Source organism: Castor canadensis, chromosome 3, assembly GCF_047511655.1.
Source record: "Castor canadensis chromosome 3, mCasCan1.hap1v2, whole genome shotgun sequence".
NCBI classification, from domain to species: Eukaryota; Metazoa; Chordata; class Mammalia; order Rodentia; family Castoridae; genus Castor; species Castor canadensis.
This window is the reverse complement of record NC_133388.1, coordinates 4,614,660-4,630,787: the sequence shown is the minus strand read 5'-3', so window position 1 is coordinate 4,630,787 and position 16,128 is coordinate 4,614,660. Positions and strand designations below refer to the sequence as shown.

General features: G+C 40.9%; 1 gene segment (V, D, J or C); it reads right to left on the bottom strand.

The window, feature by feature from the left end:
• Positions 1-6,519: 6,519 nt before the first annotated feature.
• On the bottom strand, positions 6,520-7,012 carry LOC109677762 (immunoglobulin heavy variable 1-2-like). The segment is given in 2 exon segments: positions 6,520-6,848; positions 6,929-7,012. Coding segments are annotated over 2 exon segments (375 nt in total).
• Positions 7,013-16,128: the final 9,116 nt, after the last annotated feature.

Below are 16,128 nucleotides of genomic sequence, written 5' to 3'. Positions count from 1 at the left end.
GTATGATCCCTGTGCAAACTATTTGTCTTCTTTTCAACTGCAGAAATCTCTGAAGTAACTGTATATTATTTGGCTCGATATTATGTCTGCTTTTTTGTGGTAATACTGCAAATTTCCTTAATCCTTCCACTCTCCTCTTCTCTCTACTGCCTATACGTCTGGCTACATTAGTCATAAAATATGTAGACTCCTAGCTGAACAAAGCTATTGATAGTAATTTGCTCTGCTGGAAAAAGCAAGGGACCACATATCAACTCAGTCATCCACATAATCTCAGAGGATGGACAAAATATAGATAACTTTTCTCTAGAATGGAACATGTGGATATCTGGTTCTATTCTTAACTTAATACTTATTTCCATGAAACCTCACTAGCACAGTCCTACTATCCACATTTATATCAGGATTCTGGTCTTCTGAGCACCATCAGACTCATTCATTACTTTCTGTCTACAACATCATGGCTATTTCCTAGCTTGCATGTCCATTCTCAGAAAGTGATATTATCAGATACAGTTGCAGTAATGGTGATAGACCCACTATCTTGAGGTCAACAAGATTTATAGAGTCGGCCCAGAGTTTCAGGCCATTGTCATTTGGGCCTATTCCTGTTCACCTGCTGCAACACAGTAAAAATATTGGGAACATGTGGCAGAGGAATTCACTTTCTTCTTTGAACTAGGAGGTGTTGGGTGGCTGGTCCTTTGGGCTTTGTATGATCACTGCCATGTTGAGCAGGAGTTTCCAGTATGCCAGAGCAGTAACCTGAGTCCTCAGCCACAACAAGGAACTTACAGATGAGTATATCATGGAGGTGGGACAATCCATACTCACACTGGTGACGACTATTCTGCATGCAGAGAAAACTCAGTGTAGACTCTTGTCTCTATCTTATTAGCTGAGGAAGGGAAATGTTTTTATCTCCAGCTTTTCACTGCTGTTTCAAATCAAAGACTTGTGCATGTGCAGACAATGTAACAGATACCACTGACCATGTTCTCTTGATAATAGTACAGAGATGCCTTATACATTCTACTTTGCAATTTTATATGGAGATTCTGTTACACAGGTAGGTATAAAACCCATCTTAATAATATTTATTGGTAGATGATGTGGATGCATCCACATAGTCTTTAAAAACTTTCCAATTTCCATCCAGTTTTTATCTAAATCCCATCAACCATATCATTGCTTTGTTTTCAACAGCATTCTTCCCTTTCTGAACTTCAGCATGGATTTTTTGAGTGGCAGTGCCTACAAAATTTTTCTTCCCATGACTTCTAGCTCTTTAACCTACATGGTTGCATATGTTCTCATTCTTCTAGTGGGACAAGAATAATATCTCAGGCAGCATTCTTTCTAGGGACTGTGTCCAAAGTGCTGACTGTCTTCTTACTTCAATTTTCCTGGGCTGAAGATATTGGACCTGGCAGTGCTCAAGCTCTCCACTAAGGGCAGTAGTGGTATTGGTACACAACATACACAATTATGCAAAGTTCCACCCAATCACCTTCTCCTTCCCATTGGGTCTCATGTGCACCATGTTTGCATAATTTCCCATCCTCACTCTCCACATTGCGTTTACTTTCACAAAGAAGTTTCTTAAAATATATACTATGGAATCTTACGCTATGCACAGGGCCTTCTTCTCAGTGGAGGTAGAGTGACACAGACGTTCTCAAAATAAATTGATGGTGTGGATTGGGTTTTATTAGCAAACATCACATATGAATACCAGTGTGTAATGATCAGTTATAAGTGTCAACATCTTAAGTTTCAGTGCTTCCACTCAACACTAAGCAGGAAATTGTAATAAAGGATTTGTAGATGGTGTTAATCCGCGGTCATCAGTTCTCGCTGAGTCAGAGAGATTTTCCTAGACCATGCAGGTTGTTTCTGATTTGCCCAGAGCAGATGAGAAATAATGAAGTTCCATAATGGATGCAGCTTTGAGCCCTGCCCAGCTCATGAATTCTGCTTGTTCTGATGGACAGTCCCACATAACCTGGACATGCCTAGTCCTCACCTTTCTGGAGAGTTCAGGTAACCTGATGTCTATGAGCTGCTCTCCCCAAAGATGCATGTGATGGACGTGACTCTGTGACAGGAAGAGGAGGATAATATCAGTTCTCATTTTTCATGCCATTTTGAACATAGCATCAGATCACTTGATTCCTTTTGCTTTTTTGAATTGTCCTACTGTGTCCATGTAGAGGGGACAGTGTGAGTGCCTATTTACTGGTCATTGAGAAATCTTCCTCAGCTTTCCCTAGGTGATTTCAGGAGCCATTTCATGTTGCTTGTAGAAAAACAATATGAGAATAAAATTTTGAGAGAAAAAAATAAATTATTTATCTATTGGGTGCTCAGTTCAGTTTCAAATTTAAAAACCTACTTGTTCAGACAATCCTACAGATATCCACTGTCCATGTCCAGTTGATGCCAGTGGAAAAGTGACTTAAGTAATTTGCTTGGCATTATTACGTAGGGGAAGTGTTGTTCACGTAGGTAAATGCCATCTTAATAACTTCTTTAGATGAAGGACATGCAAACATCCCCATAATATGTCAAAATAGACAATGACATCCATCCTCAGTAAGATGTACACAGTGATAATGGAGGATGAGGATGAAAAACACAGAGATGAACCAGTATGAGAAGCATTATATGTTCTTAGGGAAATAACATGAGGAAACACCTGGACAATTATTTTAAACTAATAAAAACTTTAAATAAAGTGATCATCTTAAAAAATGATGCAGATATTTTTATTGATCACCAAGTCTGGCTTAACCTGTGCCTTGTGTCTAAAATAAATCTCAATGATTATCCTAGAGATGGAATCCCACTGACATGTCTTCTGGCTGACACATACCATTTCATCAGACTTCCTGAGCAATTAGTCACAGTGACCACAGCAGTGCAATTTCTTCCCAAGTACACAAGACTTGGACTTTGGATTAGGGGATAAGGTTTTATCTTATCAAAAGAAATCTCCTCTAAAACAAATTCAGATTGTTATACATATGTAAATAGAAATGTTACAAGGAAATTCCTTATACAGGAATCTTTAACAAAAATGTCATTTTTTTCACTTACAAAATTGGAAAACATGAGGGTGCAACAGATCTTGCCTGGGTGGAGCATGGGGAAAATGGTATACAAGTGTCAACAATAGTGTAAATACTGTGTACACATTTTTGTAAATAAAAAAATTAGACCTGTTGAAACTATTTCAGGAATGGCGATAAAGGAGAGTGGTGGAGGGGTTGGGTTCAAGTATGATCTTCTTGGTATACTGTAAGAACTTCTGTAAATACCACAACATACACCCATCCAACACAACAATGAAAAAATTAAAAAATAAAACATATAAGCTTTGTTGGGAATCAAAGATGATTGAATCCAATAATCTGTCACACAGAAGGGAATTGTCAGAGCCTGACAGGAATCCAGAGTTTAAACTCCCTGTGCACCTGCTCAGCAGCTGACTCTGAACTCTCTGCTATTGCATCATCCTCTCTGGACCTCAGCACCCCCTGCTGGTCATGAGCGACCCTGCCCGAAGGCTCCTGTCTGGGCTCACATTGAAGACCCCTCATGGTGTTTCTTGCAGAATAATACCTGACTATGTCCTCAGTTCTCAAGCTGTTCATTTGCAGGTATAGCTGGTTATTGGGATTGTCTCTGAAGATGGTGAATCTGCCCTTCACAGGGTCTGCCTAGTTTGTGTTACCACCATTGTAACTAATTACTCCAACACACTTCAGCCTCTTCCATGGAGCCCAGCAGATACAGTACATCCAGTAGTTACTGAAGGTGAATCCAGGTGAGTCTCAGGGACCCCCAGTATGCAACAAGCCTCCGTAAGACTCTATGAGCTGCACTTCACTCAGGACATGAGCAAACAGAGAATCGTGGTCAAAAAACCCCACTGTTCCTCTGTTACTTTTTCTTAGACACTCAGTGTCCCTTGTTCTGCATAAATCAACTTTAAAAATAGGGACAAGGAAAACCTATCTCAAATCCAACACCATGGTAAGTGGTCTTTGTTCAGTGCCGATCATTGAATAGGGTAAGCTGGGAATCCAGGGCTGGACTTATCTCTGAGAGCTGCAGGCTCAGGGCAGGGCTTCGTTACATGGGCAGAAGGAGGTATTATTTTCCTATATTCTTACAATTTTAGAAAGTTCTGTGCTTGGATATCTATAAAGACTTTGGAGAAAAAAGAAAAAGCACTGAAAGCATGTGAGTGTGCATGAATGTGAGTGTTTGAGTGTGAATGTGAGTGCATGCGACTGTTAGTGTGTGACACTATGCATGTGGTAGGGTGTGTCTGTGACTGTGATTGTGAGTGTGTGTTTCTGAGTATCCATGATCATGTGTGAGAGTATATGTGAGTGTGTGGGACTTAGTGTGAATATGACTTTCTTCATGTCCTTCTGGGCAAGCGTTAAAAACTATGTAGGGGATAGGCCATAGTTTCTTGTTGTTAAGTGTGAAGAGGAAACCCTGCATGGATTCAGGAAATACTTCACTGACTTCTCTTTTCACCTGCTCCTCAGGATACTTCCTTGGCTGAGGTGTGAGTGCCCCCTGGTGTCTTGCAGGCTGATGTATGTCTGGTGATGTCCTGTTGTTGGTTACTAGCTAGGAGCTCACTCAATACTGGGATCTGAGCCTTGGATCAACTCAATGAAGTCCTCACACTGAGTGCTGGTCTCCTCCACAGAAAGGCAGGACATCATCTGTGTGCCCTGGACCATCACTCACGTTACTGGAGTTGACTTCAGGCAAATATAGAGTTTCACTATGCAACTGGTAATCATGTTCCTGTCTGTGCATTTGATTGACTTGAAGACCTATGTTCACAGTGAAACTGTACACTTGTGTTTGTAGCATTGCATTTGAATAATGATTTGAAGATATTTTCAACTTCACAGCTCAGTAGGTGACTTATGTTGATGTCATTGAAATACCTGGAAGCTACTCTGGGTCTCCCTTCATATTGTATGATTTGTCAGAGCAACACCACTGATTCTCCATGACTGTTGTAGAAAGTAATTGAGTGAAGGTCTTGCGGCCATTGATAGGGCCTTGAATTCTCAATACCCTTATTCTCTGGGTAGGATACCAAGAGTGGGGAAGGCTGTGTGGGAAGGATTTGGATAAGCCTCTGAGCCAGTCCCTCCTTTTTCCATTAACTAAATCCTACTAAATAAAATGGCACAATCACTGTGGTAATTTCCTAGGAATAAAGTTAAAATGTCATGTAATAATCCTCCTTCATGGTTCTTATCCAATGGATTTAATGTATATGTTTCCATGACAACAAACACATGTCTGTTAGTGTCAATACAATTTTGATTAAGAAAATGTGGTATCTCTGGGTGTTGGTGGCTCACACCTGTAATCCCTTCTACTCAGGAGGCAGTTTGAAGTTGTTTGAAGCCAGCCCAGGCAAATATCTCATGAGACTAGCTCTAAAAAGCCTATCACCAAATATTGGGCTGGTGGAGTGGCTCAAGGTGAAGGCCCTGAGTTCAAGCCCCAGTACCCCCCCACACACACACAAACAAAAATGTGATATTTCTGTAGCATGGGATTTTATTCAGCATCAACATGGACATTTTGTCATCTGCCAGTCAATGGATGGAAGTGGAGAAGATCATCTTAAGTGTAGTTAGGCAGGCTCAGAAAGTCAAAGCCTCATATTTTCTCTCCTATATACAATATAAACCTAACATAAATACAAGCAATATTTTGTAAAACAGGTCACACTAAGGGAAATTCACATACAAGTGATGGAAGCACAATAGGAGGTTAAGAAGGTCAGTATGGTTGATGTACTTCCTACAGAAGAATAAATATTAAATTTTTAAACCTGTTGAACTTTCCATAAGACAGGGCCTAGGGGATAAATGAAAAGAGATGGTATGAACCAATTCAGGTTCACTCAGGTTCTTATACATAATTCCATGGAAACTTCACAATGAAACACCTCGTGTAACAACCTTAAACAAAGAAGTCATTAAAAAAGGAAGGCAAAACAGGTTATTTCTGGGGAATTGGAACCCATGGATGGAGGATATGAAGAAATGGTGCAGGAGAGTGAATATGGTTGAAAGATCATATACTCATGAATGTAAATGGAAGAATGAGTCCTTTTGTAACTCTCCCAGGAATGGTAGGAAGAGGGATAAAGGAGAATGATGGAGGGGGTAAGTTCAACTTTGATATATAGAAAGAACTTTTGTAAATGTTGCAAAGTACCCCTAGTACAACAAAAATAAAAAATAAATAAGTAAAACATTGTTAATTGGAAACATCCCAGGACTCTGCATTTGGCTTGTATGACGTCAGGGTTGTGAAACTTTCCCAAACAATCAGAATGGACTCATAGCTCAGTTGTTCCTTTTCTCAATTAATTAACTCTTTCCTTAGGCCAGTCTTCATCCTCATACTTTGTGTCATCTTCACCCAAGCCAGCTGCCTTCTCCTTCAGGTTTTTTAACAGACTCAGGATGTGGTTTTCACAATGTGTCTTGCACAGTAATACACAGCCAAGTCGTCAGCTGTCAGCCTGCTCAGCTCCATGAAGGCTGTGCTGGAGGATCTGTCCACTGCCAGGGTTAGCCTGCCCTGGAAGTTCTGTGCATAGTTTGTCTTATCATTCTCAGGGTCAATCCAGCCCATCAACTCAAGTCCCTGATTGGGCCTCTGCCTCACCCAGTGCATATAGTAATCAGTGAAGGTGAACCCAGAGGTCTTGCAAGAAACCTTCACTGAAGCACCTGGCCTCCTCAACTCGACCTTAGGCTGCTCCAGCAGTACCTGAGTGTGGACACCTGTGGAGAGGAGATAAAGTGTGTCAATCCCGTTTCAGGCTAGGTCTCCTTCCCATGCCTGGGATGGCAGAGCCCCTTACCTGTAGCTGCTGCCACACAGAAAAGGAAGAGGAAGCTCCAGCTCATGGTGGGCAGGTGTTCATGGGATTCTGTTGATGAAGGAGATAGTTCTGGGATGCTCAGAGTGCAGTCCTATGTATATTTACCACGATGATCTCAGGTAATTTGCATATTCATTATCGTGGGTATGTCTTAGGTAATCAGCTGATGCTGCCTGAAAAAAGGCAGTTATGTGACATCTGGGCCAGGTAGCAGTAAGATGCAGAGGTTCTCATTCTAGTCCTGTTGAGTAACTGCATCCTCGACCCCATACTATCCTTGGCTGAAGCCAAGAAACATGATGTTTTAAGCTGCTAAATTTGCACATGAAGACCCTTGGAAAGATGTGATTCCAGGTCCTGAGAGCTGCTTTCAGAGAACTCCAGGAAAAATGACTGTTAATCACACAATAAGAGAATGGAAATCCAATGGCTGCTTTGGGGAAGGGGGTGGGGACTGGAGAATGTGTGGATTTACCTGAAAACCCCTTATTAATTTAGTGAACAGGTGTTGTTATTTAATATTCACTTTTAAAAGGACATTGGTATCCCATGGTGGCACTAACATTTGGGAATTTGTAGCTGGGCTTTGAGACTTGCCTTCTGTCCTATACTGCACCATTGTCTATGTGTTTAAGTCATTTGCAGTGTCTTCTCCCAGATTTTTTTTGTGTTTCTATTCTTTGATTTGGGCTTTATTTGTGTGTGTGTGTGTGTGCGTGTGTGTGTGTGTGTGTGGTACTGTATTGCAAAAGGGATTTTAGCAGAGACTTTCTTCTTTGGGGAAAGAGGAGGACAGGAATGCTGGGCTATTTACTTTTGGTGGAGTACACTTCTTCAGACTTTTGGACTATTTTCTTTCCCCTCCAGTGTATAGGAAAAACAATCTATGACCTCAGATCAGAGTGTTAATGAAAAGCACAAGAAAAGAAATTAAGTTTTGCCAGGAGGTAGGGAAAGGGGGAAATTTTACCTTTTAGAAATAGTGAAGCTTAGGAAATTTGTTTTTTAGTTCAAGTGCTCTTCAGCACAGTCTAGCTCTCCTAGTATACAAAACTATCTCCAAGTTTCTTTTCCTTCCTCCCCACTCTTCCCCACTGGTGACCCTCCTCTCCTCTTCACTTTTTCAGCTGCAATACCTGGTGTTCTTCCAGGAAAATACCTCTAGTGAAAGCTTCAATGGGTGCATCATCCTATAATCAACGTGGACAACTCTGTCCTGGGGATACCCTCAGGATCTCCCACCCCTCCATTTCTCTTTCCAGTGAGCTCTTTGTTGACAAATTTGCTTTCTGTTCACTTTTACGTAAGAATTCTCAAGTGAAATTTATTAATGTGGAAGTGGAACAGATGCTGTAAGCTATCAAAGATTCTGTTTCTGTTTTAAATTTTTAGTTCCTACCATTTCCTCCCTTTCCCATATGCAAAATATTCTGTGTAAACTTCATCAAATTTGGTACAAAGCCACTTGACAGAGTTGTGGTGTCAGAAAAATAAAATATATTGTTTCTCACAAAATTAAAAAAATAAAATCATGATTTATGATGGTGGAGAAGTCATATTTTCCCAATAAGTCTATCTCTGGTGTCAACACTGAAGCATAACGTCCAAGTCCCCCATCTCATTCTGCACCAATTAAAATGAGAGTGTAGTAAGATGTATGGAAATCATCACAGGTCAGGGACACAGGAGCCCTGAGTGTTTCCATCTGCACCCAGTCACACCAGCCTCATGTGCATAGTGACTGTGCTGAGCTGAGGAGGTCCTGGCACTAAACAGACCCTGCAGCTCCTGCCAGCTCCGCTATTGATGGACCTGGGCAGGGTTTTGGAACCTGCACTCCTCCTGGAGGACCCAACCAGCATGAGTGTCCCAAGACAAGGGTTCCTCTCACGAATCCATGACAAAGTTTAACAGATATTGCCATGAATCTTGGCAGTGTTTGATCTGCATTAATGATGTGAGTGTTTGCAAAGCATTCTATGTTACCTTATGGGTTCATATGCATGAGGGTTGGTGTTTGTCACTGTGAAATTCACATGGAGAAGCAATGCCAACAGAAAGAAATACTGGCCCAGCATGTTAGAACACTGATGTAGTGAGTTGATGATTACAATGAGTTCTTAAAACCTCCCCACCAGAATAGCTTTCCCCTGAATCCTCAGAAGATACCTCTAACATTCTGCCAGTGTGCAATCCAGTGTCCTTAGAAGACACCATCACATGCCACATGGAAATCTGTGCCTTGGTCTTGTCATACACAGCTGCTGATGTCCCTGAGTGCCTACATGGCTAAACATGGAACCTGAACAGAAGGAAGACATTGTCTAAGAGGTGCTGTGAAAGCTGGGTGCCCCAGGGATTTGCTCCAAAGGAAAGTCTTTGGCACAATTTTGTAGTTTTTCTTCACTGAGACTGCATTAGGTGGGTGTGGCAAGTTCCTGAAATGCCCTCCAAGAACTTCCTTTCTATGATCCCTGTGAAAACTATTCATCTTCTTTGCAATTGCAAATATCTCTTGGGCAACTGCAGAATCCTTGACTTGATATTTACACCTGTTCTGTTGTAATACTGCAAGTTTTCTGAATCCTTCCCCTCTCTGCTTTGTTCTCTCAACTGCCTGTAAATCTGGCTATATTAGTCACCAATCTGTAGATACCTAGCTGAATGAAGTTATTCATAGAAATTTGCTCTGCCTGAAAAGCAAGGGACCACGCTTCAACTGAGTTACCCACCTTATTTCAGGGAATGAACAAAATATACACAAGTTTTCCCCCCGAATGGACCATGGTGACCCCTGTTTCTATTGCTAGTTGAATACTCACTTCCATGAAACATCACTAGCTTAGTTCTACTGCCCACATTCCTATAAGGATAATGGTCTTCTGAGCACACCAGAATTGCCAATTAAGTTCAGCCTACAACATCAGTAGTATTTTCTAGCTTTCTTCTCGATTTTTAGGAACTGATATCATCAGATACAGTTGCAAGAATGGTGTCAGTTCTGCTAATTTTTTTTGTGTGTTATTCAACTTTCTTCCATGTGATAAAACATCTGAGGGCAAAAAGATTTATTGAGAAAGCCATAGATTCAGTCCATCGTTATTTGACCCTATTCCTTTTGACCTGGGATACCACACCACAAATGTTGGGAACATGTTGCAGAAGAAACCACTCTCCTCACTTAGCTGGGAATAGCTGGAAAGCTGGTCCTTTGGGCTTTGCATGATCACCACCATGTTGAGGCAGGAGTTTCCATGATGACAGAGTAGTGACATAAGCCCTCAGCCAAGACAAGGAAACTAACAGATATTTATATCATGGAGGTGGGAACATCCATATGCAGACTGCTGACATCCATTCTGTTTGCATACAAAGCTCAGTATAGGCACATGCCTCCATCTTATAAGCTGAAGAGGAAAATTGTTTTTATCTTCAGCGTTTCAGGTAGTGTAACAGATACCACTGACCATGTTCTCTTGATAATAGTACAGAGATGACATATATTCTGCTTTGCAAGATTTTACAGAGATAGTTACACAGGTAAATATAAAATCCACTTTTAATATCAGGTAAATATAAAATCCACTTTTAATATCAGTTGGTAGAAGATGTGTATACAGCCACATAATCTAAAATCCTTCAAATTTCCATAAAATTTTTTTACATTAATCCCATTATCCATTTTATTTCTATGTTTTCAACAGCACTCTTCCCTTTCAGATCTTCAGCAAGAGGTTTGTGAGTTAAAGTGTCTAGAAAAAAATTCTTTATGTGAGTTCTAGCCCATTAGACTATGTGGTTGCATATGATGTGAGTCCCCTGATGAGCCATGAATAACACACCAGGCACCTTACACTCTAGAGACTTTGAAGATCAAAGTGCTGGTTGTTTCTTACCTCTATTCTCCTGGGCAAAAGACATAGGACCTAGATTTGCTCAAGCTCTCCACTGATTGCAGACGTGGTACTAGTCCACAAGATAAAAAATGATTGAAAATTCCATCCACACACCTTCTCATTCTCATGAAGTCTCATGTGTGCTATTGGCATGATTTCCCATCCTTACTCACCACTTTGGGTTTTCTCTCGCAAATAAGTTTCCTAAAATTATACACTATGCAATCCCACTGATGCACAGGGCATTCCTCTCAGTGGAGATACATGGATACAGACATTCTCACAAGGTTATTGATGGCACTGACTGGGTTTTATTGGAAATATCACATACAAAGTGCATTTGTAATGGTCAGTTATAAGTGTCAACATCTCAGGATGCAGTGCCTCTTCCCAACACTAAGCATGGTATTGTAATAAAAAGCATTTGGAGAGTTTGTGGTTTTCAGTTTTTTCTGAGTCAGGGAGGCTTCCCTAAACAACCTGGTTCGTTCTGATTTACTCAGAGCAGATCTGAAATGAAGTTCCATCTTAGTTGCAGCTTCAATCCCTGAACAGATCATGAATGCTTCTTGTTCTGATGGACAGCCGCGTGTGACCTGGGCATTCCAAGTTCCTATCACCTATCTGGAGAGTTCAAAGCAACTGAGTGTCTATCTGAAGCTCTCCCCAAAGACACATGTGATGCAGGTGAGAGGAAGAGGAAGACAAGATTAATGCTCATTCTACATTCCATTTCGGACATGGCACCTGACCTCTTGATAGCTTTTGCTCATTTGAATTGTCCTCCACGGTCCATGTGTAGCAGACAGTGGGAATGTCTAGTCAGTGGTCCTTGAGAAAGCTTTTCAGACTTCACTAGGTGATTTCAGGAGCCATTCCTGAGCCTCTTCTGAGGTCCAGGTAAATCAATTGACCATTGGGATTTAGAAAATAATTCCAATGTTTTTAAGAACTTTCATGCTGATGGTGTGAAAAAATAGTATGAGAATAAACTCTTGGAAGAAATAAAATAAATTATTTGTCTATTAGGTGATCAGCAAAGTTTCAAATTATAAACCGACTTGTCCAGGACCTCCTGCAGATACCCACTGACCAAGTCCAGATGATGCCAGTAGAAGAGTGATTTACATATTTTGCTTGGCATTGTTACATAGGGGAAGTGTTATTCAGGTAGACATATGCTATCTTAATAACATCTTTATATGAATGCCATGCAAACAAACCAATAACATGTCAAAATAGGCATTGGCTTCCATCCTCAGTTAGGTGTACTCAGTGATAATGGAGGAAGAGGGTGAAAAATGGAGGGATGAACCAGTATGAGAGGCATTATAAGCTCATATGGAAGTGTCACTATGAAACACCTGTAAAACTATTTTAAACTAATAAAAACTTTTTTAAAAGAGACTACCTCAAAAAATGAAAGCGATATTTTTATTGATCACTGAGTCTGCTCTAGCATATGCCTTAGGATGAAAATGAATCTTAAAGATTGTGATGAAATCCTCCTGAGGTCTCGTCTGACTGAAACATATCATTTCCTCACACTTCTTGAGGGTCTGGTCACAGTAACCACAGCAGAGGTATTTCTGCCCCTGCACAAAATACTGGAATTTTGGTGAAGGAGATATGGTGTTCTCCAATTAAAAAGAAATCTCTAAAACCCAATTCAGGTTATTATACATATAGATATGGAAATGTCACAAGGAAATTCTCTCTACATCTATCCTTAAATAAAAAATGTCATCTTTTCAATTACAAAATCTGAAAACAAGAGGGTACAACAGGTCCTTCCTGGAGGGATGGTACCAATAGAAGCAGGGGGGGGGGAGGATAGAGGAAAGCTTACAGGAGGGTCCATATAGGGAAAATACTGTGTATACATGTATGTAAAGAAAAATATGAGACCTGTGGAAACTATTTCAGGAATGGGGGAGGGGATAAAGGAGAATGGTGGAGGGGGTGTATACAACTATGATGTGTTTGGCATGTTGTAAGAACTTCTGTAAATACCATGATGTACCTCATCCAACACAAAAATAAAAAAAATAACTGAAAAAATAGGGTTTGTCTGGAAGAACATCCAATAATCTGTTATACAGAATGGGCTTGTCAGAGACTGAGAAGAAATCAGAACTTAAACTCCCTCTGCACCTGCTCAGAGGCTGACCCTGAGCTGTATGATATTACATCATCCTTCGCTGTCCTGAGTGCCCACTGCTGGTCCTGAGTGCCCCTACAGGAATGTTTATGTCTGGGCTCACACCGAAGTCCTCTCAAGGCTTCTTGCAGAGGAATATTTGGCCGTGTCCTCAGTTCTCAGGCTGTTCATTGGCAGGTGCAGCTGGATATTGGGATTGTCTCTGAAAATCGTGACTCTTCCCTTCACAGAGTCTGCATAGTTTGTGTTACCACCGTTGTAGCTAATTGTTCTAACACACTCCAGCAACTTCCCTAGTGCCTAGTGGACCAAGGGCAACAAGTAGTTACTGAAGGTGAATACAGGTGTGCCTCATAGACCTCCAGGATGCACCAAGCCTCCCCAAGACTCCAGGACCTGCACCTCACTCTGGACACCAGAAAACAGAATCGTGGTCAGGAAATTACCATGCATACCCACTGGTCCATTCGCTTATTTTTTCTTACCCACTTAGTATCCCTTGTTCTCCATAAATCACCATTTGAAATACCAACAAGAAAAACCCATTTCAAACCATCTTAACCCAAACTCCAAGTGAGTGGTCTGTGCTCAGTGCTGATCTCTGAATGGGATCAGATGAGAATCCAGAGCTGGGCTTCTCTCCCAGTGCTGCAGGGTCAGGACTGGGCTGGTTTTCATGAGCAACGAGAGGCCTTATTTTCCTGAATCCTTACAATTTTAGAAAGTTCTGTCCTTGGAACTCTATAGAGCCATTGGTGTTCAGAGATGCAGCATCCTGGAGGTACTTGGTGGACATGACAGCATATAGAAAATGGTACTTTGTGCTGTGAGATGGAGATCAAATCCCACTGCCCATTTCCTTGTTTTTATTTACACTGCAACACCTTTCTGTTCATGGTGAATGATGAACCATGGTTGGATGTTTTATTTTTTAAAACATTTGATATTTAGTTTATAGCATGAAAATATAGGTCTAAAATATACTATAAAGACATGATTTAATATATGTATTCTGAAAGCACAGTAGGTCTATAAGAGAATGATCAGTAAATGCATCAACATTAAATTGAAAAAAAATACATTTGATGAATAGAAAATAAGAACTTTTCTTTGGAGAATAAAGAAAAAACACTGAAGGCATGTGAATGTGTGTGAATGTGAGTGTTTGAGTGTGAGTATGATATGTGACTGTGTGTTAGTGTGTGTCACTATGCATGTAGTAGGATGTGTCTGTGACTGTGATTGTGAGTGTGTGTTTCTGAATGTACGTGACCATGAGTGAGAGTATATGTAAGTGTGTGTGACTTAGTGTGAATATGATTTTCTTTATGTCCTTCTGGGCAAGCATTAAAAACTGAGTAGGGCATGGTCTCCAGAATTTCTTGTGGTTAAGTGAAAGGAGGAATCCGTGGATGGACTCAGGAAACACTTTACAGACTTCTCTGCACCTGCTCCTCAGGGTCCTTCCCTGGCTGAGTTGTGAGCATCCCCTGGTGTCCTGTAAACTGATGTGTGTCTGGTGATGTCTTATGCTTGGCTACTAGCTGGGAGCTCACTAATGACTGGGGTCTGAGCCTTGGGTCTCCACCATGTGGACCTCACACTGAGTCCTGGTCTCTTCCAAACAAATGTGGGACATCACCTACTATCATCCAAGCCCCTTCTCCTTTCTTGTCCCAAGCCCAACTCTCTCATCTACTCAGGCCCTGGTTTATGTTCCAAATTGATGACACCAGCACAGCTCCTTCTTTTCCTCTATTCCGTCTACAGTGATATTCTTCATAGGTGATCTGGACCTTGTTATATTGTTGCCCTGATTCTTTTGTAGGAAGACAAGGCCTCTCTTGTGTTCTTAGACATTCTGTGTTACAAGGCACACATGAGCCAGGAAGATAAATACTTGTTACAATGATGTCTGTGGATCAGGCATGTTAACACTCTCCTGTAAGATAAAATTTTGTTCTACCCTGGGCAATATGGGATTTCACAAACAAAAGTGAAACAAAGGCTGGGGACGTGGCTCTACTGGGAGATATCTTGATGTTTAAGGCTGGCTGTCCAATCCCCAGTACTGCAGACAATGCTGCCCATGCTGTGCCTTATAGTCATGATTGCAGGCATTTTGTGGAAGAGATATTGGCAATCTGCCTTCAATGTCCTATTTCACAGATAAGAATTCTACAACTTTTATGGGATCATCCCCATAAACCCTTAGCTTCCTCCTATTCTCCATTGTTATTCCTGAATATAAACTACTCAATTAATCATAGATGCTCACATTGTTAAACTACTCAAAATTAATACCATCTGTAGAGTGATAAGTGCACAGCAGTGAGTTGTGACATCCATTGTTCCTTATGATTATATCACCATTATCCATAAAAGCAAATTTAATTACTGGTCTCCAGACTCCAATAAATTACCTCTACTCTTATATTTGATGTTCAAGTCCACATTGTCCCTTGTAATATCATTATGATTGTGGCTGGCAGGATGCTGACATCACTTCCACAGTGAAGAGAGAATGTCAGGAAATAATCAGGAGATTCTTTGTGCACAAAACTGTGAGACTTCATCACAACCAACATGAGTGAATTCAAGAAAATCCACTGTTTAGCTTCACATAACTTCTAACCAAGACATAGGGTCTTCCTTATGTCTGCATACCTACCTTGTGACCAAGTAGGGTCCTTTTCAGAACAATTCAAAGACCACTCCAAATGTCACAAACAAGTCTCTACACAGTGCACAGATTATATAAAGGATCAGGGGTTTGAGGTTATCTGTCTGGGTACTGAGTATTCATGGGAACATGTGAGTCCCTCAGGGAGATCCTCCATGATGAATTGAGAACTTCACTCAGGCTGTTTGCACCACCCTTCTTATCCTATGGAGCAAAGAGAAATGGAGTTCACACAAGCATGAATCACATGTAGCCAGAACGACTGGCATGTACCACAGACTTGGCTTGTTGTTTAAATGGCAATTCACCAAATTTTCATGGAATATTGTCCATCAATGATTCTCCCTAATTCACCTCACTGGCACCTGCTGAATAAACAAAGTTTAAAAAATGTTAAACAACCATCAACATGCCTTAAATGGGATGCATGTATCCCAGG